The following is a 25,805-nucleotide window of genomic DNA, read 5'->3' on the forward strand; positions in this document are numbered from 1 at the left end:
TACACATACACATACACACATCAGCCCCCATAACTATCCCTCACATAATGAAAGGATTTGAAAACCAATAGAAGTTTGAAAATAAAAAGTACCCTGGGCCAAGGGCCAAGAGGTCTATTTTTAGAAAATTTTCTCATTGCCTGTTTGTCTTTCAGACTCAGCCTAACGTCTTCCAGGGGAGTGTTAAAATTATTTGGCTAGAAACAAGCAAAGGAGGGAAGGAAGAAGGTGATCTAAGATCAAATAGCAGTAGCAACGGTGATGATCTTTGTCTAGTGTGTTCCAATTTCTCCAGCCTGCCCTCACTGGCATTCCGCGCCCCCAAAGCAGCTTAATGTATAATATGATAGAATTCATTGAAACCCACCTGGCCACTTCTACTGTCTGTAGGATTTGGGCAGACGACAAAGGGAATATAATAGAAGCTTATGGATTTCATAAACTATTGGCTTCCCGGCCTCATCTTTAAAACACAGATAGTAATACTTGATCTAATTCATAACTGTAACCAGGTTTGGGGACTAACGCGCCCCCTACAGCATTTGGTCCTCATTCTCCCTTGTGCCTGCTTACTCAGAGAGAAAGGCAACAACAGCACACCTTCATTGATCGTGAAAGTTGGTGAGTTATTTTAATCCCTTCGCGCTGCACAAGAGAAAAAGGCCGGCATTGTATTTATACTTTCCTCCAAGGGACAAAACAGGTGGCCCCAGGAATTCTACGGCTTGTAAAACGCGCCGCAGAAAACGCTCGTAGACTTGCAGTGACTTAACCCCGTCGGTTCCGCAGCCTAGACCGACTTTTAAGGGCGTCCTCCCCGCAGCCCCGTCCACCACCCCCAGTTTAATCCAGTGGCCGGATCCCGTCTCTCCCAGTCACTCTCCAGTTCTGCTGAGCCGTCTGGAGTTTCTAGAGAGGGTGCTCACTGGGCAGATCGCTGCGGACCCTGGGCCCAACCCCGCAACCCACACGGTCCTCCTTAAGGAGCTTCCGAGGCCCGGAATGGAGGCGGGTGTTTTGTTCTAAGGAGGGAAAAGTTCGGTGACATCCAGGAAATGAGCAACTCTTAAACCCTACGGAGCCCCGCAGGAGGAGGCCAGGAGGAGGGAGCCGGCCGGGGTGTCGCCGCCCGCGTCCCGCCAGCTGCCCGGTCGCTCACTCGCCGCAGCCGCCCGCAAGCAGCGGGGCCCGGGCCCCGACCGCGCGCCAAGCCTGCGCTCCAGCCGTCCCCCCGCGGCGGGGAGCGGGGACCCAGCCCGAACGTAAGTCCTGGGCCAGCAGCCGATCGCCTCGTGCGCTGAAGGAAGGGCGCGATGAGGACGGGGCACTCGGCGGAGCTGCGCCCGAGATGGCTGCCAGGAGTGGGGGCGCAGGGGGTGCAGGGAGGGCGGGCGCCCGCGCGGCCCCGGGGGGCTGACTCTGGAGACCCCCTAGAGGCGCGTGCGGAGGCGGGCGCTTTGTCCTGCCGCGGCCCCTCCTCCAGCGCTGGATGCGCTCGGCTCTCTCCGCTCGGGTCCCGGCCGCGGAGCGGGTGGGCGCTTGGCTGCTGCCGGCGCGGCGGGCAGCCCCTTCCCCTGGCGCACCGAGCCTCGGAGCCTGGGAGCCTCAGAGCCCGGAGCGGGACCACGTTTTTTTGTCCCTGGTGCCCGGACGATCCGTTACTTTTCACCATCTGAGCAGAGTGCTACAGCAGAAGGAAAAGCCGGGTCGCCCTGCTGCTTAGCCACATCCCTTCCCGCTCTCCCTTCCCTCCTCTCCTGCAAGGAAGGAGTAGGAGTGAAGTTTGTTTTCGGTTTCTGCTAGTCGAGTTATGGGGTTGCTTCGGGCCGGATAAAGCCCCCCACAGCTTCCTCTTTCAAGACTACGAGAGGACGAGACTCCACGCTGCGCAGACTTTCTCTTGGGGCTGCAAATAGTCTCTGCACCCGACTCCTAACCCTAACCCCATCCTCAACCTGGTCCCGGTGCCTCCGCCATTCTGGCTGCCAGGTGAAGGGACTCAGAAGCCCCAGGGCTGGATTCCCCATCCGACAAGCTCCTTCCCTTTAAAAGTAAAAATGCTACCGACCAGGGAGGGAAAATATTTTACTGAATCGGCAGGAACCTCATTTTGCCTTTTGCCCCTCTGCCTGGTCAAAATTAGAAGAGTGCGAAACAGGTAGCATCCTGGAACCTGGTCTTTGGGAGCTAAATTGGGGTCGCCTTCTATTTCCTTGTTCCTCTCTTGCATTTGACCCAGGGCCTTTCCATTTTACAAACCAGGTGTACCTCAGAGAGGCTGCCCGCTAAGTTAATCCGTGGCTGGTGGAGTTACAGGCCTAGGTTGGCAGGGGAAATGGGGTGGCAGACAAGCAGAATTGCTGTTACTCCCTCCTTAAAAAAACCAAAGGGCTAGGTTTTTGAGTCCTCCCTCCCGCCCACCTGCCTAAGTGGCTTTCATTGTTTGCTAATTCCCTGTGTGTTGCTGCTGCTGCTGCAGGCCATTCTGCCCTCAGATTTTCCCTTGTGGGTAACCAGGATGTGGTTATACTGACTCTGCCCTCCTGAATGGATGGAAAGGCTTTTTGTTCTAGTGCCATCCTCCTGCTCTGTGACTTTCAAAGATGCAGCCATTTCAACCTCTGGCGTTCAGGGGCCAAGGATCTGAACTTTTAACGTGATGTCATTATCCCAGAAGTTGTCACCTCCCTGCTCTTGCAGCCTCCATTAGGGAAACAGAGAAGAGAGTGTGTGGGTGAACTTTTTATCAGAGGGCAAGAAGGGGCAGGAACTTCTGTGGAAAGGCTTCTGGCAGAATTGCCCCATCTGAGCAGATGTTGTCTGGGAGGAACCTGATTCAGTGTTTTTCCCTTTTTGGACCCTCTGGGGTCAATAAAGAGAAAGAAGGTGGGTGAGTTCTGTCTGATGAAAAGGGTACACAGTCACCTCCGTTGGAGCAGTGACGGTGCACCCCACACATGGCCCCCGGCAAGAGTAGGGGTGGGCCGATGGAGGTCCCTAGCCCAGTTCTCAATGCTCCTTTTTGGGAGGGACACCCACTGCCATACTGACTGGCGTGGAGGGTCTGGTGCGTCTTGTGAGGGAGAAGGGTGCACAGGGATGAGAGGCCTAAGGGGCCACGACTGTGGTCTTTGGGTATCTCAGGCATTGTTGCTTGAGAGGAGAATACTTGCTTGGTCTGGCCTCAGAAGCTCCCTAATTAGAATGGGCAGAAAGGCAGGTCTCAGTTTAGTGCAAGAAGGAACTTTCCAACAACTAGAGCTCCTCAGAAAGTACTGTGCTACTACTAGTCACTGTAGTGACTAGTTGCTGTCAACTAGTCACTGTAGTGACAGGTTGCTGTCAACAGGTACGAAGGAAAAGGTGCCTTCAGAGTCTAAGGCTCTGTGGTTTGGAGTTGAGAGCGCCGGGGTGGGGACAAGGAGGTACAGCAGCCTGTGGGGCTGTAATCCGGAAGTGTACTGAGGGAGGGCCAGGTGCTCCAAGTGTGCTGGGGAGCTGAGAAGCCGGACTTTATTTGGCTGAGACTGGTCCATCCTGGATCCCCCTCTAATCCAGTCTCACTGGGAAGGCAGGCAGAGCCACGAGGATACTGACAGTTGATGTCAATAATATTAACCTTTAGGGCTGCTGCTGGCCTTTACGGTCCCTTGTGTGAATTTGAGTAAGGTGTTTCCTCCTCAGCAAAAGTATGGCACTTGGTACCATTTAGGAATAAAGCCTCAGCTGGGTAGACGTGGACATAGTCATGACTCATATCTGGGCAAGCAGCGTATGAGCTGGATTCATGCTCCCCTCCCCAGCCAGGTGCCCTTGAGCAGTGTACCACTTGTACATTCACAGCAGCTTTTTTTTTTTTTTTCAAAAACACTTAGCTTCTATAAACTCATTTAATCCTCACAGTAGCCCTGTGAGTGAAGTATTATTATCCCCATTTTACAGATGAGGAAACCGAGGCACAGGGAAGTTAAGTGTTCAGGAGCCTGGAAGCTGAGTCTAATCACTAAGCATTGACAGAGCAAGTTAAGCTTAAAAAATTAGTTTAGTTAGGGACCCTCGTGGAAAAGAGGGAAGAGCAGTTGCCTTTTTCTCTCTTTGTCGAGGGAGAGATACCTGCCTCAGCCCAGGCAGAGGAGGATGGAAGACTCATTTGGCAGGAAAAAGAGGAGGAAAGAAAGAGGCAAGCCCAGCCTTGATGGCTGACAGGGAGGCCTGGTCCAAGAATCGAATGACTTTCCTTAATCACTGGGCGGTGTGTGAGGCGGCAGATCCAGTTTGGGGCCTGGTGAGAGAGTGATGAGTAAGTGCCACTCGGGCGTGGTGCAGAGGGAAAAGGCCCTAACCTAGGCAGAAAGTGAGTGGAAGGAGGTGAGGAGTATCTGAACGTGATGTCTCGACTTTCCAAGCCCCTAATCCCCATCTGTGTCTTCTTCCTTCCTTGTTCAAGTCCTAACACCTGCAGATGCCCTTTCCACGCTTATCCGAAAACGCCATTTCACAGCCCCATGTATATATATTCACTTGGTTTCCACACCGCACAGCTGAGCGCTTAGCTAGCTGGAACCGAACTTTTTACTACATACTGTCGATGGACACTTGAAACAATATCGGCTTCTCAGCAGTGAGGAACTCAAGATGTCTCCTGGGAAGGGCCGGCTGGCGCCCAGCAGATTGCCCACAGGTGGTGTTTACCTGGATCATTTCACCTGTCCCAGGGGATGGCTCTTAGCTGTGCCCACTCAGAAACCCTATTTTCAAAATTGTCTGAGTGGTTTGGGCTCAAGCTACTGAGTCACCCCGAGAAGGCTCCCAGAAGTGGGCACACAATTCAGAATGCTCGTTTATTAATTTGAAAGGGGACTTTGTGAATGTCACAGAGACTGTATGTTGTCTCTTCCCTTTATCCTCCACAAGCCGTATGGGAAACCAAAGGTCAGAAGGTGGCCTGTGTTTAGCAAAGCTAGAGTCAGAGCCAGGCAGGAGGGTAGGGGGCAGTGATGACCAATTATGCAGGGCTCTGCCCACCTCTCAGGTCCTCTCACCAATGGAGAGATACTTGCCAGATAGACCAGATACTCAGAATGCCTGCCAGTGCCTCAGGGTAGTGTTTGCCTGGTAGGATTTCTCACTTTCCTCTTCCATAATGTAGTGATTTTTCATTGTGTTTACTTATTTGTTTAGTGCTTTGCAAGCAATATCTCCCAGTGACATAGATTTGCATTTGCATAAACTAAATAACTACTGCATAATCTCAGCGTTGTGGGGCCAGGCCACGGGGGTAAATGTTATATGCAAATCAACAAGATGATTGGGTGACCTGAATGGATCAATAAGAAGCCAAGCACAGAGCGAAAGCACTTGCGTGGTCCCTGATCAGCAGGGAGGCCCTGAGCAGTGGTAGGGCAAGGCTGGCCACCTATCACAGCAGCCCTACGTGAGCCTGGGGTGAAGCAGTCCTAAGCCAGTGCCTGCTTTGGCTGCCTCAGGCCACCTGCCCTGCCTAGTGGCCTCTTTGGACTTAAAGGGCTCTCCCTGGTCTCTGCTCAGGCCCCTCCTGGCTCATCGTTGGTGAGCTGCATCTCTAGTGACCCAGAGCCAAGGTGTGGCCACATGGGCTTTGGAGAGGGGCACACTTGGGTTGAGTCCTGGCTCCACCATTCATTATTTGCATGTTCTCAGTAGTTGGGCAAATGCCTTGACTCTTCCAAGGCTCAGTTTCATCTGCAGTAAAATGGGCATAACCCCGCATTGAGCTGTTGAAGGGTTGAGCCAGATGAAGCTTGGAAAGCGCTGAGCACAGCACCTGGCACAGCCTGGCAGTCTGGCCTGTACGAGCTCCTCAGGGCGGTAGAGGCCAACTGAGGATCTACATTCTCTGCCAACTGGGCCCCCAGCTTCCCTGTCAGCTCACTGCTTCCTCCTCTGAGGCCTGGACAAAGGGCAAGGCCGCGGGGACCCAGACTGTCCCCAGACAGGGAGAGGGAGATCCTTAGTGCCCTTCCCAGTGGTTTGTTCTGAGCTGAGGACAAAGCTGCTTTCTGGAGCTTTCTGCTGACTCCAGGAGAGGGAAAGGCAGGTCCAGGGCAGGACTTGTAACAGGCAACCAGAGAAGGAGGAAGGGTGAGGAGGTTTCTGAAAGAAGAAGAGGGCCATTTGGGAGAGCACAGAGGCCTGTAGGTGCCTCCTCGAGGGTTTGGGGCCTGTGGTGTTGGCCTGGAGAGAGCACATTCCCCTTCATCCATCCACGTGGCCCACCCCATGACATCAGTGGAAAGGAAGCACCTTGTCGGTGACATCACTGTTGCCCCAGGCAACACCTCCACCTCAAGGCAGGCATGGAGGAGAAAGATCAGCCTCAACTGTAAGACACATGTTGGAGGGAAGAGACAGAGAAGGCATCACATCCACAGGTGTGTGTCCCAGAGCTAGAGGAGAGGATGTACTACGGGGGACAAGGGGTAGAGGGAAGGGCTGGATTCCGAGGTCTGGGCTGTGGGTCAGTTGGTGGTGGGACTTTAGGCCTTGGGTCTGGCCCTAGGGCAAAGAGCCCAGTGCTGACAGCTGTAGTCACTTTAGTTCTCTGCGAGGGACTCCTGACAGGGGCCTGGATCTGTGAGAGGGTTAGAAGGACAGGCTGGAGAGTGATGGGGCCATCCCTCCTTCACCCTCACCCCCAAAAGAAAGTGAGAAACAAGGGTGCTCAAGTCCTTACGATGGGGCTTCATTGATTGAGCAATCATTGCACTCCCCTGACATGCACAGCTGGGCTGGGGTTGGTTCAGTGGCCTGTGGAGCTGTGATCGAAAGCACACAGAGAGCAGGAAGGTAGGGAATCCACTACCCCAAGAGGTAGGACGGGCTGGATATAGAAATCCACCTGACAGTTCACCTCCCTGTACAATTCTCAGTGAGTTAAACTAAACCTGTGGAATCCCTGCAGTTGGAGGTGTTTGAGATATACTTGACATTTTGGGAGTGGTGTTGGACAGGGCAGCCATGGGTGTCAACCCTGTCTCACCTGGCGATGGCACTATTTACAAGGCTGAACTCACCTGGCAATTCTGATGCTTTTAATTTGGCGACCTGTGACTTCAGCCACATCTTAGAAGGTGGTGCTTCCTGCTCTCCTTAAAACAGAAATTCCTAAGCAAGGACCGCCAAATTCCAACAGGGATAAAAGATGCAGGACAGAGAGAACTCCTCACCCTGAATAAAGGTGAAAAACTAAATGACATGGTAGATCTCTCTCCACAGAGCTTTCGTAACAGGAATTTCCTTGTTTTTCCTCTTGAAGGTATCTGGTTAAAGTTTTTGCTTTGTGCAAATTCAGATGCATAACTTCAAATGCTTCCCAGCATGTCAGGGACTAGAGTAATTGCTTTAGTTTTTGTATGAACCTAGCTTTTCCAGGGTTACAGATGAAAATTAGAGTATCATTAGCAGAGAAGACTATTTGAAGTTTATTATTCTATTTACAAATCTGGTCCCCAAATCAATTGTCATGACCTATTTTTCATAAAAGTAAAATAGACTTAAAAAAAAATAATGGCTTCATTAACTGAGCACCTACTGTGAGCAAAGCCACCATCCTAGGAATTTACACTTATTTGTTTCTGTTCCTCATAGAAGCCCATCTAGATGTGTGCTATCCTAGTTTTACAGGTGAACGGACAGCTGCAGAGAGGTCAAGGCACTTGCCCCAAACTAAAAACAACAGAGATGAGATTCAGGTCTAGATCTGCTATCTCCTGGAGCCTTAGACTCTTTCTGCCACCTCTGCCTGGACACCATGGCCTGGTGAACATAAAGCTGGCATAAAGAATCCCTCAGAGTTTGTGTCCAAGGTGACAAGATAGCAGGCAGACCACCAACTCCAGGCCTGAGTTGTCTGGTTCCCTCCTGCTGTGACTCACTCTGTGATAGGAGCAGGTGGGACTCAGTTTTCTTGTCTGTTTAATGGGGACAGTAACAACCAGTACCAGATAATATTCAGAGCACTTTGAGCTCCTCAGATGGAAGACCCTAGGAAAATTACAAAGCCCCCAATTACCAAATGACTCGCTTCCAGGTGCATAACATGGTGAGACACTCACCACCTGGGAGGAGGGGCTCAGCTTTGGCGCTATCGTGGGCAGTGGGCCATGGGCCATGGGCTGGCACTGCTTTCTCCCTCCCCTCTAGGTCATTTCCCTGAAGCTGATACTGGAGAGTCTCCTCCCAGCCTGTATCAAACCAAAAGGGAGGGTGTTGTAATGTCGGCCCTGCCTGGTGGTGCAAAACCACGTGCTCAAAACACACTGTTCTCATGGGAGCCTATTTCAATAGCCTCTTAGCAGTAGTCAGGGGACCGCCTGAAGTTCATGAAAGCGTCCTTTGTTTGCTGAGGCTTTGTGATGCTTTGTTCCAGCGTCACCAAGAGGGCAGGGGATACACATGCCTGGGCTGGAGGGGAGGGGAACAGGGGATGCCTGAGTCCCACCCTGTGTGCTGCCCCAGACGCCAGTGCATCCATTGCCACTTCCTCCTCTGTGCCTCGTCCTAACATGTAGGCGCCACCCGGTGCCAAAAGAGCCCTCACTCCCTTTTCCTAATCAACTGCAGAGAAGGCTTCCCATTCCTTTTGGCTGAAAAGCCACCTCAAATGGCTCAGGTCACACTAGGAATCTCTTGGTAGAAAGAGCCTCATAATTTCAATGGGTCCAACTCCCTGCCTCATGCCCACGGTCCATCTCAGTAGTCTCCAGTCCTTCCCCAAACAGTGCAGGGAAGGAAAGCCCGTAGGTACCAGGCCACCGGGCAGCACAGCAGCATGGGAGGACCGCAGGCTTGAGAGTCACATCCTGGCTCCGTGATGCTGGGTGAGTGGGTGGCCTCACCTCTCCATGCCTCAGTTTCCTTGTCTGTAAAGTGGATATAAGTGCCTGCCTCGGAGGTTTAATGCAAGAGATACTTGGAAAGCATTTTGCACAGTGCTTAAGCCTCGATCCATGGATGCAGTGGTTGCAATTTGCCAAAACTCCCATGGTGAGCCAGGGCTGTGAGGTTTGTCTGGTTTTCTCCAGAAATGGAGAATTGCCGGTCTCTCTGCCAAGGGTGTCTTCTCTGCTCCTTCTCTTAGCTCATCTGTATTGAACCCTGTAATCCTGTTTATCTTCCATTTCTACAAGAAGGGGGTTGCTGGGGGCGGAGAGGGCAGATAAACATGTCAGGGTTCATTCCTGTGTCATTTTCTCAGTAAACCTTGGTCACCGGTGAGTCAGCCTGCAGTTTAGGTGAAGGCTGGTCGGGACCAAAAGGGGCTGCTCCAGGGCTGTGTCGGGGGATTTTGCTCACCTTTCCCAGGACACTTACACTGTTAGTGCTTTGCTCTCCTGGCTGCAGGGCGCCTCCCTGGAAGAAAGAATTTAGAAGCGACTTCATCCAGGGCTTCCCACTCCACTCCAGGAAGTTTAGATTCCTGCTCCTGGGAGTAAAAGCTGTGAGGTTCTTTTCCCAGTCCTGACTCCATTCATTCATTCATTCATTCTGCAACATCCATGTGGAGTCTGCCCCCTCCTGATACAGGGTGCTCAGAACCTGGTGCCAGAGCTGTGGGTGTCGTTGTTGCCAGGCTGGGCAGCGGGGGGTAGGGGGGGATGCCAAACATCCTCCTCTCCCCCTGTGCCAGCCCCTTGGGGTTTTAGAAGACAGGGAGGTGGAGGACACAACTCAGTCATAATCCCAGGCTTTTGGAGGAGCTGCAGGGGTGTCAATCACCCCCCTCTTCCCAGAGGAGTCCTTAAGATGCAACCAGGATGATTTAACAAAGGGGAGACCTGACCTTACCACCAACACCAATGCCAACAGCAGTGTCATTTACAAAGCATTGCCATAGGAGTGTGTGCACAGCCTCACGGATGTGCAGAATGCCATGGAGCGGGTACTCTCGTCACATCAAGTGGTAAAGCCTCGGTTCACACCGGGGCTATTGCTCCCGGAGTTTGGCCCCTTAGCTACTGTACTGTAATCCTCTACAAACAGCTCTTCTTAGCTGATGAGCTTTGGACCGTTTCTTACTGGGTGACCTTGGGAGTGAGAGTAAGTCCTTGTGAGCTTGACACTATCGGTGGCAGCTTGCGGGGTCATGGGTTCATGCAGAAGCAGGCATTATTTGGACACCTACTATGTGCGAGGCTGCAGCAGAGCACGTACATCACTCCTTATCTCTGTGTCCTGTGGCTGGAAAATGATGTGGTTGTAGGTTATTGTTGTCATTGTTTTGATTTGTGTAATTCACAGGGAGCATGACTCTTGGTAGTCATGAATAATTCTGGGAGTAATTTTGCTAACTGTTCTAGCCTTACGGTTTGGGGCCCTCTGACTTCCGGAGAGGAGGGGAGCTGGTTTGCTCTGACCGGCTGGGATGGGAGGGCAGGCAGAGGCCTGGCTCTGTTGTTCAGCCTGGTCCCAGCAGCAGAGCCCCAGCAAAGACGAGCAAAGAAGCCTACCACAAGCTCTTAATGTTTTTTACAACTGGGTTGGCCTCCCTCTTGTCTTTGTGTCTCTTGCTGTTCCCCTTTATTAAGATGAAAGGGGTTTTTAGATCTTTGCAGGTAGAGAGAGAGAGAGAGGGAGAGAGAGAGAGAGAGAGAGAGAGTGTGTGTGTGTGTGTGTGTGTGTGTGGTGTATGCGGGAGGCCCAGAGGCTTCCCTTCTTCCCCACCCCTCCCCCTCTCCCCAGCCCAGCTGGGGCCCAGGCATTGTGTCAGGTACGCCTAAGCCGCAGGGGACCTAAGTGCAGGGGACCGGGTGGAAGAACCGTCTGGGATTTTGCTGTGTGGGGGCTGCAATCCCAGGAAGCCAGGACCTGGGTAAGAGACGGTGGGGTGGGGAGGGAAGCTGGGGTTGGGGAACTGGCCTTTCTGTGGCCCAGGAAAAGTCCTGAGGGGCCATCCTCCCCTGTGCCCTGGGGGCAGGGTGGAACTCTGGCCGGGTGTCTTTCTGAGCTGGGCTCTCTTTGTTCCCTTCTGGGGATCAAAAGGAAGGTGGCTGCTGGGTGCTAGCAGTTTGTTTAATTCCATCCATCCCCTTTCTTCTGGGAAAAAGGGAAAGTGGAGGGGGTGAGGAGTGGCCTAGGGAGGGATTTGTTTCCTCTTTGTTTTCCTTTGTGTTTACTCTTCGTCTATTGGTTCCACCTCCCTGAGCCCCTGTGTCTGCTGCTGTCTGGAGCCGGCTTCCAGTGTGCAGCCTCCCTCCCTGCCCGACAAAGGAGGCACAGTGTGGAGAGAGAGAAAGGGGACAAGTTTGGGGAGCCCTGGCAGGTCCTGCCCCAGGTGGGTGTTCACGTTCCCTGGGTACCAGCACCTGCAGGTGAAAGGGGGCCCACAGGCTAGGGGACATTCTGAGGAACACCAGCCCAAGCCAGGCCAGTATAGGACAGTGGAAAACAGGGCTGCAGTGCTGTAAGTAACAAGCACCCTGAGATTTTGGGCGTGGAAATCTGACGGGGGAGTCCGAGTCGAGTGAAGGAGGCCCTTCGGGGCAGGCTCACAGTAGCAAACTCATCCTTCCTGCAAGGGCACACCTGTGGAGGGCTTTGAAAGCAGGTGCCTCCAGTGTGTTGTGTGAGCTGTGGGTCCCAGGATGGCGTGTGTCCTTGGCACAGCGAGCAGGTCTGTGCCGGGCACTTCGGGGAGTGTAAGGACAAACAAGACCCCACCCTTGCCCCAAGGAGCTTACAGCTGGTGAAATCGCAGATGGGTAGGGCAGGGAGACAGCGGGGTCTGAAGTCTTAGTCTGTTGTGTGGCCTTGAGCAGATCACTCGCCTTCTCAGCACTTTAGGCTCGTGCCTGGGAGAGGGGCTGCTGGCCTGAGATGGCTGATGGCCCCTCTGCCAGGGCTGCTCACTAAGTCAGATGTGATGCAGATGGAGGCACTGGAACAAGCCTTTGCTGGGTGCCTGCTGTGTCCCGGGCATATCCGTGGAGCCACCTGGCTTACACAGGACACTGGCTTGCACTCAGAGCGGCCTGATGAGTCTCCCTGCCTTTGTTCTTCTGTCCCTTTCAAGAAAGAAGGATTTGTCTTGGGAGTTGGAGGCAGGGACCTGGAAAGCTCCTTGGAAGGAGCTTCTAAGGCTTCTGAGATGGGCTACTATGAGGACAGTTGGGTAGGGCTTGGGCCAGCGAGAGGGGAGGCATGGGTGGTTCGGGGAACGGTGGGAAAGCACAGGAGGTGTTCGGGGGACAGTCTGTGATCTGAAGTGGCTAGGATAGGCAGGGAGGGAACTACAGGGCTCCCTGAGGCTGGCTGGGGTCAGGCCCTGAACATCAGACTTACAGCTTGACCTGTGTCGCATGGAAACAGGAGAAGGGGGACCTCCAAGGTGGGGGCTACCTGGGAGGAGCAGGTGTTAGGGACAGCTCAAAAGGTCTACACTCACCAGGAGGTGAGAGCCCTGCCTCACATGGAATCCCACCGAGCAAGGGCTGGGTCAGAGGTGGCAGTGAGACGGAAGATCCCCCAACAGAAAGGAAAAGTCGATGGGGAAGAGCTGGCTGGAAGAGGGGGGGTGCGTCACGCTCTGAGACTTTGACTGCGTTACCCTCCTGGGGCTGCTGTAACTAACTGCCAGAAACCAGGGGGCTTAAAACAGACATTCATGCTCTCCCGGTGCTGGAGGCCAGAAATCAAGGTTGGGCAGGGCCCACTGCCTCTGGGTGCCCTCGGGGAGCGTCCTCCTGGCCTGTTGCAGCTTCTGCTGGCTCCACAGGACCCTTGGCTATGGCAGCATCCCCCCAGCCCTGCCTCTGCATCCCCTCACCTCTCCTCTGTCTTCCCCCTTCCTGTCTCTTCATAAGGACTCATGGCATTGGATTTATGGCCTACCTGGGTAATCCAGGATGATCTTGTTTAATGTAATTACGTCTGCAAAGACCCTTTTCCCAAATAAGGTCACATTCGTAGGGGCTGGGCATTGGCACAAGGACACATCTTTCTGAGGGCTGCCATTCAACCCACACAGTGACTGCCGGACTCGAGGTGCCCTGGAGGGGGTGGATGAGAGAAAAGGGGATGTGGCCCAGTGCTCAGGGTCACAGGGGACCCTCCCTTGCCTCTGTGACTGTTGTACTCCTTGTCGTCCCTTCCCACAACCCAGCTGCAGACACCGGGCCCCTGTCTGCCTGTCACAAGACACTGTGATTTCTGTGATGTCCTGTGGGGTAAGGCCTTTGCTGTGGGGAGTTAGGCAGGGCAGCTGGATGGAGGGACACCCATCCTTCCTGGGAGATTGATGGCTCCCCTGCCTTCTCCACCTGCTCACCCGGATGTGCATCAGTTCCCGGGTGTGGGAACAGGAAGGACGTGGCTCACCCACCCGGAGTTGGCGGGGTCCCGGCCGCTGTCCTTCCTGTGCCTTGGCTGGCCGCCCTCCTGACCCAGTCCAGAGGATGGGGTTGGCATCCTAGCGACTTTTTGGAAACTCCTCCCTCCTCTGAGAGTGGGCTCTGAGGAAACTCAATGCTTTGAGCAGGTGTGACAGGCACCTCCTGACTCCAGCCGGGGTGTCCCCATGCAGACAGCAGAGGATCACCTTAGCAAAAGGGCCAGCTCCTCTGGCCCAGCGGACACTGTCTCACTGTCTCATGGGTAGGGCAAGCACGTGGGCGGCGGGCTCCCCTCTGCTCTCTCTCTCCTGTCCTGCTGCCTCAACCTCACCAGGGTCTAGTATTGACGTCTGAGTCCTCCGGAGCCCAGGGTCCCGCTTAGTCAGTCTGGGCTCTCCCCTGGGTTAGGGGAGAGCAGTGGGGTCTCCTTGGGACCACTGACCTTGCTCTGTAACGCCAAGTGCTCCTTCATGCATAACCGTTAGGCCTCTTTGCTAAGGTGAGCCCTGCTGTCTGCATGTGGACATACTGGCTGGACTCAGGAGGGGCCTGGTCTCACCCACCCAAAGCACTAAGTTTCCTCAAGGCCCACTCTTAGAAGAGGGGGAGGTTTCCAGTAAGTCACCAGGATGCCAACCCCAACAGGGTGTCTTTCTCTTTTCCTCCAGTTTTTACAGAGGCCATGGAGCAGGAAGCAAACCTGCTCTGGCATTTCCATAAAGCCCAGCAAGGCCTGGCGGGAGTCCGCCCTCATACGTGCTAGGTGGGATTATTCTTCCAAGCGAGGCTGCTGGGGCCGGCCAGGAGGCACTGGATTAGATCAGGCCTGGGTTTGGGGAGAACGATTGAACCAGGGGGTGGTTCAGGGAGTCCTGACACAGGGGACATGGTGGGTTTGCTGGGTAGTTGCTGAGGGGTAGAAGTGAGGGAGTCCTGAGGAAGACTTCATCGCCAGTGGGGGAGGGGCTGCAGATGGGGCCACGGCTCTGGGTGGCCCACGTATTTTATTTGGCTCACATGGTTTTTAAAGAATTTTTGAAATAGCAGCCAACATTCAAAATTGGAAGATATTTATAAAATCCACATTACTGGCTTCTCTTGGGGAAAAAGGAAAAGATTTTGCCATTGTGGGTGCACAAAATGTGACATGGTGGCTCTCTCCTTCAGATGACCAGATGACATATGTGCCATCCAGTGACCAGTGTCCTTGCCTTTCAGCCCTCCCTACAGCCTGGTGCACACTCCCTGGGGGCCGTCCCCCAGGCGCTTGGTTACCACCCTGTCCTCAGGGGGAAGGGGCCCGGTGGCAGCAGGGTGGCAGGTCCGAGGAAGGTGGGCCTGGCCAATAGAAGGTCCTGCCCATGGGAAGGAGGAGAGGGGAGTGGGCAGGCAGGATGGCCACAAGGGTGCTGAGAAGAGGAAGTGGAAGCTCTGGGAGCCCAGAACCACGCCCTCCCTACCTAATTTCTCAGCGGTTTGTGTTGGTCCTCTTCCTTCCTCTTTCCTCACTTCCTTACCTGGCCTGCCTCTTCCTCTCCTACGAGGGCCTAGCCCCCAACCCCAGTGCTGCTCAGACCCCCCACAGATCCCCTCCCTGTCCTCATTTGGGGTGCAGGTAAAGAGAGACCCGAGCCAGAGGTGCCCTGGTGGCAGCTCTGTGGCCTTGCCCTGCAGGCCTTTCTGTTCTCTTCTCCCACTGTCCTGGAACACAGGAGCCAAGTGGGTTGAGCAGTGATGCACTCAATGCTGCTGTCACTGAGCCATTTGTGCCATGTCCTAACTCTGCCCTGAGTCAGGCAAAGAGGAAGGAGTTGGTGGAGATATGTCACCCTCACAGCTGTATCTGCCACCACCATCTCCTCCCACTGACATGATGGGAGCCTGGGCCTGGTGCCCTGGGGACTGCCGGGGGCTTTTAGCTTCTTGACCATGCTGGAACTGTAGGTAGGAAGGCAGGAGCTGGCGGGTGACACAGTAAAGAGCAGGAAGGTGGCCTGACCCACAGGAGTTCAGAGAAGGGTGAGATAGGCCTGCTCCCAGGGGCAGGCCCCAGAGGAGGGGCCCCGAGCCAGCCTGGTACAGTGGGTGGCAATGGGCTTGGCAGGGAAGCTGGTCTGACTCCAGATCGGAGCGTGGGCCCTGCTGGCGAGAAGCGTGGACCCGAGAGTGAGACGGGTAGGCTGGGCCGTGGGAGGGGAGCTTCCCCAGGGCTCAGACTGCCTGCCCGTGGGCTCCAAACTCAGGGTCAGACTCGTGCTCTGCATTCCACCTGTCCTTCCTCACAGTCCTGGGCTTCTAGGGCTGGGAAGCCTGAGGGACAGCTAACCTGGATGCTTTTGGGGGTTACCACTGACAGTGGTGCCAGGGATGTGCCCCCGAGCAGGGGGCAGACTCAGCTAAGCTGCTGCTCATACAGTTATGCACTGCAGACCAGGGGATCTTAGTGGCCTCCCTGAACATCAGTCTCTTCATCCCTAAGATAGGGATAGTGCAACTAACTGATGTTCTGCAAATTAAATGACAGCACATGCAGAGTCCTTAGCATCCTGCCTGGCAGGAGTAATGGCTTCCTAAGTGACTGTTAATGAAAACATCTTCCTTTTCACTGTCCCTCTGCTGTTCTGTGCAGGAATCCCTGCCAGATGCTCCCTGGAATGACGTCCAGCCTGCTCAAGCACACCCACTCCACCCTCCAGCTCAAGCATATTTCCTCATTAGGCCTCAGTCTTCTCATCTGTAAAATGGGGCTTAGATTACTACAACTCTAAATCTTGGCTTTCTTTCCCCCCAAACAACTGGGTACCTCGTTAGCTGGAACTGGGAAACTCCAGCACAAGGCCAGGGTACATTAGGGCATCAGCTCAAACTTATGACAGTTTGAGTCTCCTTTGGCTCCTTTCTTGGAGGCCCCAGAACCTAGACAGTGGGAAAGGGATGAGCTAAAAGTGCCTCCGCTGCCGTGAGCCACCTCCTTTCTTCCATTTCATAAAGGAAACCCATCAGCTGCTCCTTTTGGCTCTGAAGATGACGCCAGGGCGAGGGCTGCTTTTGCTGTTGTAATTAGCAGAGCTAATTGCATCTGACAGGCTCCGGGGTCTGGGCTGCTGTGACATTGTTGGGGCCCCACCCTCCTACCGAGAAGATGCCTGGCTTGGGACAGGGTGGTTCTCAGGCCTAAGCCTGCATGAGAACCTCCTGGAGGGCTTGTTAAGACACAGACGCTGGGCCCCACGCCTGGAATTTCTGATCAGCAGGTCTAAGGTTGCACCTGAAAATTTGCATTTTCAGCACGCTCCCAGGTGATGCTGTGGCTGGGAAACACGTTGAGAACCACTGTCCCCGAGGGCACACAGGCTGCTGAGAAATGGGTCCTGGGTGCCCCTGCAGCTAAGGCCACAGTCGACCAACCCTGAGTGGGAGTGGGGGTGGGGCGCAGAGGGGTGTGATGAACAGGTGTGGGACCGACTCGGGCTCCCACTGTTCCTGGTTTGTTGTAGGAATTCTGTGTGGAATTCCTATAGGGGAGGAGGTGAATATGAAGCGGAGGGGGTACACACATCTCCCCAACAGGTGGGGACAGGGAAGGTCTCCAGACAAGGAGAGGCCCCCAGAGAACAGGAATAAAACTCTCCCCTCCTTTGCGTTTTTGTAGCCTATAGCTCATGTTCCTTTATGCCCCACATCTCATTCTGTCTTGGAACTGCATTCGTGGCTGTCTATCTTCCCGCGTGGACTGTAATGTTTTTACTGCCATGGATCATGTGTACGCATCACTGTGGTCGCTGAAGCATCCAGCATGTTCCACAAGCTCAGTGTGCTCTGTAAATGTAGCACAGTGGAAAACTTGGGCTGACAGAATGGGCATGAATCTCAGCCCAGCTATGACTTTTCTAGTCTTGTGGCTAGAAAATTACTTAGTGTCTTGGGCTTTGGGTAACCCATCTGCGAAACAGGGATCACACTCACCTCTTAGCAAGTTACAGCGGTCACTGTACAGAGCCCAGCACATCCTAGTGAGGGCTTGGCGAACAGAAGCTATGGCTACGAGACAACTCTTAGCCGTGTTCGCTGGATTAGGCTGTGGTGGGGAGTGGGCTAGGCTCTGGGGACCCAGGAGTGAGGGACCCCCATGAAGGAAGGGCGCCATCTTAGATCTCTCCCCAGGGTCTCGGGCTTCCGGATCCCTCAGAGTACGGGTCTGAGGAAACCACTGGTCCAGGCAGCCGCCTGCAGCCCGCTGCCCAGGCCCACCCGAGGCCTCTGTCTTCCCTCAGCCCCTGCTTTCCTGTGACCCTGGCCCTTTGCCAGGCTAAGTTTAGCTGTGAACTGCATGGGCCGCCCCTCTCTGTGGGCAAGGGCGGGGGTGGAGAGGAACTCAGCAGGCTTCCCGCCGGCTTCCTGGCTAGCAGTCAGACAAAACCCCACCAAGTGGCCCAGGTTTATTCTAAAAGCCAAAGCCACCAGCTGATGTCACAGACTGCAGGTGTGAGAGAGCCTGGTGGAGATGAGAGTGTTGGGCCAAGGTGGACATGGACACTCTGCACTCAGGGGAAAGGGGCTCTTTGGGGAGGTGAGTTCGTGAGTGCACATGTACCCGTGAGTATCCATGTGTGTGGGAGGCTCCCAGCCACCTGTCCCGTCGCCAAATGTCACCCGATTCCTTCCCTTTGTTCTTCTGACGCCCAGGGTCCCCAGGGCAGTGTTCCCGATGGCGTGGTTTGGAAAGGGGAAGTGGCAGAGACTTCAAACTTAGCCCCATGTAGTGGGCGCTGAGCAGCCACAGCCCCATTCTCCACCCCACCCGGGCCCCCCTGCCCATCCCTTAGGGTGCTACAGACACAGCCTGGCAGACTTGAAGGAGGAGCAGAATGACAGCTGGGATCCCGATGCCAGGGAAGTGGGGGAGATGGCTTAAGTGAGGAGGTGAGTCAGAGGGAACTCCTGGCCTGCAGGAGGATCCCAGGCTCTGAAGCCTTCTCCCCACTTGCTGGGGGCCAGGGTGGGTGGAGGGATGTGCCAAGTACCAGCAACAACAACGGAGCGTTTTGTGCTTTCAAAGCACTTTTGAGCGTGCATTGCTCCATGCCCCTGGGACTTGGGCAGGGCTGGTGTGCTTGGCAGGTGAGAAAGCAGAGGCCTGTGGGTGCTGAGGGGTAAGGAGCTCACCCCACACCAGGCAACGTGCTAAACACCCAAGGTGTTACCTCACTCACCCTTCTCAGTATTCCTAAGAAGGGTGGGGTGTTATTAACTCCTCACAGGCAAAGCATGGGCTCCCTAGAGAAGCTAAGTGAACCACCCAGGATCGCCCAGCAGGGGAAAGAATCAAGGTTCAAATGCAGGTCAGCTGTATTCATGGCCTGGGCGCCTTCTGTTTTGTTGCCCTCTTTTTCCCTGGTGTTCCTACTGAGTCTTTTTTTTTTTTTTTCTCCTACTGGGTCTTGTTTGTAACCCTGCAGTTGTCAGTGTTACCGAGGGCTGCCTGCATCCTGCCTACGTTCCTTGTAGGGGCGTCCGTGTGGCCCACTCCATCCTGGATCCCTGCAGGCAAAGTCATCTGTGTATTCCCAGCCCAGCTACCCCTTTATGAGAAAACTTGCTCAGGAGCAAGCATTTTGCTCTGTGCTTTGCCTGCTTTGTCTTATTCAAGCTTTACTACAGCAAGTTTTATAATTCTCATTTTACAGATGAAGAAACTGAGGTTCTGACAAATATGACTGATTTGTCCAAGGTCACCTTCAGTAGGTGCACATGCTAGGTACACCTGGTCTGTCCCCTCTAGAGTCTGTCCTCTTGACCCTTTGCAACAGGTCTGTCCAGTTGGTTTGGGGTTCTGAACTTCCTGCCCCACGGCCAGGAGGCTCTTACAGCCCTTCCTCCTCTGAGAGGCATGAAGTGTATGCAGGTGGCGCTGTAGAAGGTATGGGGTGGAGACCAGGAGGGCTTCCCAGTCATAGGACTTGGCAATGGCACCACTCCCCCGTCGGTGGCATCCTCCCCTGAGTTGACATGGAAACTGACTCCCTCCTGCCAGGGCTATTACGGTGACTGGTCAAGACCTGCTGTGCCTAAAGGTGGCTGCCTGTACTACAGGGGCCCTGAAGAACCCCAAAACCCCCAAATTATTTCCCAACCGAATGCTGCCTGATATTTCACTATTATCACTCCACGCCTTTATCTTAAATCTCTCCCCCACATCAATCAACCTGCCTTACAGTTATGCTTTGGACCACCCTGGCAACACTTTCTTTTGAGTTCCGTTGATGCAGAAACCAGGGCTGACCTGTTTCTGCAATCATCCAGCAAGCTGCTCCTGGGGTTGGGAAGAAAGCTGGCTTGCTACTCCTGACACTTTTTTCCACCCCACCCACCTGCCAGTGTGACCTCCTCCGCTTTCTCTTGTCCTCCATTTCCTCCTCAAGGGGAAACCTGTGAGTGCTTCAGAGCTCATCCCTGAGGCCTGAGCTTGCTTCCTCCACACAGGACCTCCCTCCCCAACCTTTTTGGCTCCTGCTGACCTGTCCAGCTCTGCATGGGGTGGAAGTGTCTGAGTCACATGTGAGTGGCAAGCTCTGCCCACATGTGGCTGGCAAACAACTCAGGCCATCCATATCCTGAACTTTAGGATACTTTAGGAGCAACCTGAAGTATCCTCACCTGGTGACAAGTCCCCGCTCTTAAACACCATTAGGACAAGAATTTCATTGTGCAAATTCAAGGTCAGGGGCTCAAATCCCAAGGGGATGGAGCTCAGTCCTACCCACTACCCTGCATGCACAGCAGGGTAGTGGGGTGCAGGGCAGAGCATGGTAGGGTGGGAGAAGCACTTGGTGTTCTCTTTGTTGTCCAACAACAATCGTAGGACCTCAGTTGATTTGCATGTGGCCATTTGGTCAGGCAGGAAGGGAGCTGGCAAGTGTGGAAATAACAGATTGTTAATTCCCATAGTTGCTGCTGAGGAAGAAGAGAGTGTGTAAGTAAGGCTTACACTGAGGCAACACTTCTCAGATTTTAATCTGGATGGTATTAAAATACAGATTGTGCATTTCTAGTGAGCTCCCAGGAGACACTGCAGCTGCTGGTCTGTGGATCACAATTTGAAATTGCAAAGATTCTGAGGATTAGCCCTTCCCCAAAAGTCACTCAAGGCTTAAAAATCCATTTATCCTGGGGGAATGGAGTACCCCCTTTCACAATTAAGAAGTCAGATTTAAAGTTCAGCTGCCTCTGAGAAGAAACCGGTGACTCAGTTACTCTCTGGTTGTTGCCAAGATTATCCTGGGAAAGACTGAAGGCCAGGGCATCTGAGTCTGAATTCGGGGTGAGGTCTTCCAGATCAGAAGACGTTTACAATGGAGGAATATTAGGGCTCACAACTACTTCAGGAAGTTATTGTTCAATGAATATCGGCTATGCACTGGTTACCGGGCCAGGCCGTTTGCACAGATTATCAAATCTATCATTACCGTGACCCTGTGGGATACCACTGTTTTTCCTCTTGTACAGTAAAGAAACCTGGCTCAGAGAGGTCAGTTAACATGCCCAAAGTCACACAGCTGTTCAGTGTCAGGGCTGGCTTTGGAACCTAGCTTTCTCTCTCTCCTTTAACTACTAGGCTCTACTGTATTGCAGGAAGATGGCATTCACTGGGAGTAAAAGGGGATGTTTTATTGGACTATTTTGGTTTCAGGTGGTAGAAAAAAACGACTCCAACTGACTTAATGGCTTCTAGCACGGCTGAATGGGGCAGGGGTCTGCTTTTCTCTATGTTGGTGTCTTAGGGAGGCTCTCCTTCCTGAGAGACCCCTACAGGCGTAATCCTGTTTCCTCGGCAACCCTGACAACAGGATGGATCTTTGGTCCAGATGCATCCTAACATCTGTCTGCCATTGGCCTGAATTGGGTCACATGCTCATCCCAGAACCAATCACGGTTGCTGTAGCTGAGGAGCGGGGTAGAAAAGTCAGTCTTGGGCGAGGGTTACGCTCCCACCCCTGGACCCTGGGGGTGGATTTGTCCCCGCCCCAGCCGTGGGAGTGGGCGGGAGGAAAGGGTTGTCTCCCAGGGACAGTAGGGGGCCGCTCCTAGTAAGGGGAATGTCCGGGCAGAAAGAGATCGCCGCCGCCGGTGGAGGCCTTTGGGGTTCTTCCTCCCAAGGAGCCCCTGGGAAGATCTCAGGGAGGGCAGCGGTGGCCAGGGCGGGAGAACAGAGACCTGGGGCGCAGAGGGTGGTGCGAGGGCCCGGGGAAGAAGTGGCCTTGGGGGAAGCTTGGCGTGACTGCCGTCTCTCTGTTCCCAGGAAAGCTCGGGCCATGGCCATGGGGCTCTTCCGGGTGTGCCTGGTGGTGGTGACGGCCATCATCAACCACCCGCTGCTGTTCCCGCGGGAGAACGCCACGGTCCCCGAGAACGAGGAGGAGATCATCCGCAAGATGCAGGCGCACCAGGAGAAGCTGCAGCTGGAGCAGCTGCGCCTGGAGGAGGAGGTGGCGCGGCTGGCGGCCGAGAAGGAGGCCCTGGAGCGGGTGGCGGAGGAGGGCAGGCAGCAGAATGAGGCCCGCGCGGCCTGGGACCTCTGGAGCACCCTCTGCATGATCCTCTTCCTGATGATCGAGGTGTGGCGGCAGGACCACCAGGACGGGCCCTCGCCCGAGTGCCTGGGCGGTGATGAGGACGAGCTGCCTGCACTGGGGGGCGCCCCCCTGAGAGGCCTCACCCTGCCCGACAAGGCCACCCTCAGCCACTTCTATGAGCGCTGCATCCGGGGGGCCACGGCAGACGCTGCCCGCACCCGGGAATTCGTGGAAGGCTTCGTGGACGACTTGCTGGAAGCCCTGAGGAGCCTCTGCAATCGGGACACAGACATGGAGGTGGAGGACTTCATTGGCGTGGATAGCATGTATGAGAACTGGCAGGCGGATAGGCCGTTGGTGTGTCACCTCTTTGTGCCCTTCACGCCCCCAGAGCCCTACCGCTTCCACCCGGAGCTCTGGTGCTCCAGCCGCTCTGTGCCTCTGGATCGCCAGGGCTACGGCCAGATTAAGGTGGTCCGGGCCGACAGGGATGCCCTGGGCTGTATCTGTGGCAAGACCAAGCTGGGGGAAGACATGCTCTGTCTCCTCCACGGCAGGAACAACCTGGTGCAGCCCAGTGGCGAGATGGAAGACCTGCTGTGTGCCAGTGATTCCCCCTACCTGGACACGATGCAGGTCATGAAGTGGTTCCAGACAGCCCTCACCAGAGCCTGGCACCGCATCGCCCACAAGTACGAGTTCGACCTGGCCTTTGGCCAGCTGGACAGCCCAGGGTCCCTCAAGATCAAGTTCCGTTCAGGGAAGTTCATGCCCTTCCACCTGATTCCTGTGATCCAGTGTGATGACTCAGACATGTACTTTGTCTCCCACCTTCCCAGGGAGCCCTCCTGGGGGACCTCAGCCTCCAGCACTGACTGGCTTCTGTCCTTTGCAGTCTATGAGCGACACTTCCTCCGAACAACCTTAAAGGCACTGCCCGAGGGTGCCTGCCACCTCAGCTGCTTGCAGATCGCCTCTTTCCTGCTCTCCAAGCAGAGCCGCCTGACCGGGCCCAGCGGGCTCAGCACCTACCACGTGAAGACGGCCCTGCTGCACCTCCTGCTCCTCCGAAAGGCCACTGACTGGAAGGCTGGACAGCTCAATGCTCGTCTGCATGAGCTGCTCTGCTTCCTGGAGAAGAGCCTGCTCGAGAAAAAGCTCCATCACTTCTTCATCGGCAACCACAAGGTGCCGGAGGCCATGGGACTCCCTGAGGCTGTGCGCAAGGCTGAGCCTCTCAACCTCTTCCGGCCCTTCGTCCTGCAACGAAATCTCTACCGTAAGACAGTGGACTCCTTCTATGAGATGCTCAAGAATGCCCCAGCACTCATCAGCGAGTATTCCCTTCATGTCCCTGCAGACCACACCAGCCTGCCCCAAAAAGCTGTCGCCTTGTAGAGCACATGGGACCCGGGATGCCAGGACGAGGGCAACCCCCACGTTCAGACCCCGGGGCATCTGCAAGCCCTGTCCTGGGAACAAGGCAGGCTTTGGTGGGAGCCATGGCTCAGCCTGCCAGGAAGCCAGGCCTTCCAGTGCGGAGAAAACAATACAACTAGAAGCTGATTTGTTGTCATGCCATTGGGGCCTGTGGGTAAAGCTCTTGTTTGGGTTTGGGGACTGATCCTTTACAAGTTACTTCTGGATCACCACAGATGGCCAAGATGATGAAAGAACACTGTGGACACTGAATTAGCAACGATGCAGTCATTGGTTTTGGTGTAATTCACTTTCCATCCAAGGTCCAGTCTGTACTAGAATAAGAGCAGAGGATCTATAAGAATGCTGACAGGGACCTGTTTCATCACCCCTAATCCCAGGAACCCTTGCCCCCAGCCATCTGCAGCCAAAGCATTAACAGAGACAGAACCTTTGATCCACATCCTGCACAACAATAGGGCTGTCACTGTGGCTGCCACTTTTTTATACTATTTAGAGAAAAGACCTATTAGAGATTCGAGGTCCCAAGTGGCTAATGTCTCTGTCACATGGGAATGGGTACTTGATGGCAGAGAAAAGTTTGAAGTTGGCTGCCTTTCAGCTACACTTCTCACTTGGGTGCACCCACTTCCACTTGGCGTGCCATGTCCCAAGCACCATGGGTGTCATTTACCATGCTGGGTGCCAGCTCAGCGGCCCCTCTCTTTATCACCCTCACAGCTGGTCTCTCTGACCACCAGTGTGGTGGGGAGGGCAGATGCTGATGCTGGAAGCTGATCTAAAGAAAGAGACACACAGACGGTGACTGGGGCAGAGGACGAAGCCTGGTACCCAGGGTGCTGGGATCTGGCTTGCAGTCTGGCCCAGCTCAAAGGAAGTTGCAGAGCCCAGGGGCGTGGGATGCTGTAGCCCTGGATTGTCCCAGGGTCCCAGTCGTAGGGCAGGGTGTGCTTGGAAGCAAGAGCTGCTGTGGAAACCCAGCTCTAGTCTGCAGGCCCCAAGTCCCCCCCAGTTCCTCACTTCAGCAGGGCTCCCTCACTGCCCGGAACCCACCTTACTGCACGGGCCTTGCTGATCACACAGATGACCCAGACCCAAAGAGCAGAGGCTCAGCTGACTGGGACCCACAGGGACAGCACTGTGGGCACAGCCCCCAGGCCTCAGAGAGGACACCTTGGCACTGCCAGGGGCTGTGGTCACTGGGTGGGTGCCAGAGCCTGCAGCTGCAGCTGGGCTGTATCTCCAGGTCTGATTCAAGAGGGTCAGGAAGCCTCTTATCCACCTGCAGTTTCACTGGCCCTTTGAGATTTCCTCTCTCAACATCACCTCAGTGATGCCAAGGAGGAAACACAAGAATTAAGACTCTACCGTGTTCTGCCTCCAGCCACCCACTTCCTCCACCAGGTGCAGCTGCAGCTCCAGGGTTTAAGCCAGCCATGCCTCCCAGACAGCATAACCAACTCGACGGGGTGCCCAGGTTCACCGTGAACCAAAGAAAGGCGCTACTTCCCCTAGCCCTGGGAGCCCTCTCACCCAGCCTGAGAAATCTCAGGAAGATGGACCATTTGCCTCTGAGGGTTCATTCACAGTGGGGAGGCTTGGCTGTGGCCAGGGCAAGGGAGCCTATAGGAAGACTTCTTGTGTGAGCGGGAGTTAGACTGAGCACAGGCTTGGGTCTGCCCCTCCCCAGGCTCCCAGCCACCAGCCCGGCACACCAGGGGATAAACCTGCTCAAGTGTGTCTCTAACCACAGCCCTGAGCACCACCACCCCAATTCCGCCGAATGCATTTCTAGAATCAGAGCGAATTTCCTTATTTATTATTGCCCTTGCCATTCCCCTCTTCCTCCTCCCGCTGTGCTTTGAAGAGACCCCAGCAACCAAAAACCAAGCTCCAGAAGCCAAAACCAAGCCTGGCTCTCCTTCGGCTTCCCCTCTGCTTCCAGGAGAAAGTTCACTGTAAAAATACCTTCTGGCTTCTTGTTTATACAGAGACTGTAGAACTCAGTGGGGAAACAGCAATCTTTTGTGTACCAAAGCTGCTTCTGAAGCAGAAAGCAGTGGGGCTCTTGGTGTTTCATACTGCCTTATTTATATTAAAGGAAGAACTAAATCTTGCAAGGAGTAGAAAAAGTCACAGTGTTTGCTTTTAACTTCAGGAAATCTGTGAGGTTCCTAGGGCAGAGTTGGGGAGGGGATGGATTTCCTATTGACTATTGACGAGATGCTTTCACTCCCCTTTTATTCTTACACTTTCAGCAAACTTTAAAAAATAACAAAATAGAATATTTCTAGCCTGTCTTGAGGCAACTTGTATGCTGCCTGCAGAGTTCCAGAAAGGGCCTTTGAAAGCCGGTTGTAGGGCGCATTCCAGCCCAAGACCTTATTTTACAGAGCTGATGCATGCTAAGAAATGTAGGAGCCGG

The 25,805-nt window shown here is 54.4% G+C and overlaps 1 protein-coding gene across 2 annotated transcripts; it reads left to right on the forward strand.

Moving 5' to 3' along the window:
- The first annotated feature begins 1,072 nt into the window (after window positions 1–1,072).
- Window positions 1,073–25,512, forward strand: ITPRIP (inositol 1,4,5-trisphosphate receptor interacting protein). 2 transcript variants are annotated; one of them, XM_012770727.2, is made up of 2 exons: window positions 1,073–1,262; window positions 21,667–25,512. In XM_012770727.2, the coding sequence occupies exon 2, from the start codon at window positions 21,680–21,682 to the stop codon at window positions 23,336–23,338; it is 1,659 nt and encodes a 552-aa protein (XP_012626181.1). In that variant the 5' UTR covers window positions 1,073–1,262; window positions 21,667–21,679; the 3' UTR covers window positions 23,339–25,512. The 2 variants fall into 2 exon arrangements, with proteins under 2 accessions (XP_012626181.1, XP_012626179.1); XM_012770725.3 differs by lacking the exon at window positions 1,073–1,262 and adding an exon at window positions 2,499–6,410.
- Window positions 25,513–25,805: the final 293 nt, after the last annotated feature.

The sequence above is a fragment of the Microcebus murinus genome, chromosome 14 (assembly GCF_040939455.1).
Source record: "Microcebus murinus isolate Inina chromosome 14, M.murinus_Inina_mat1.0, whole genome shotgun sequence".
NCBI lineage: Eukaryota > Metazoa > Chordata > Mammalia > Primates > Cheirogaleidae > Microcebus > Microcebus murinus.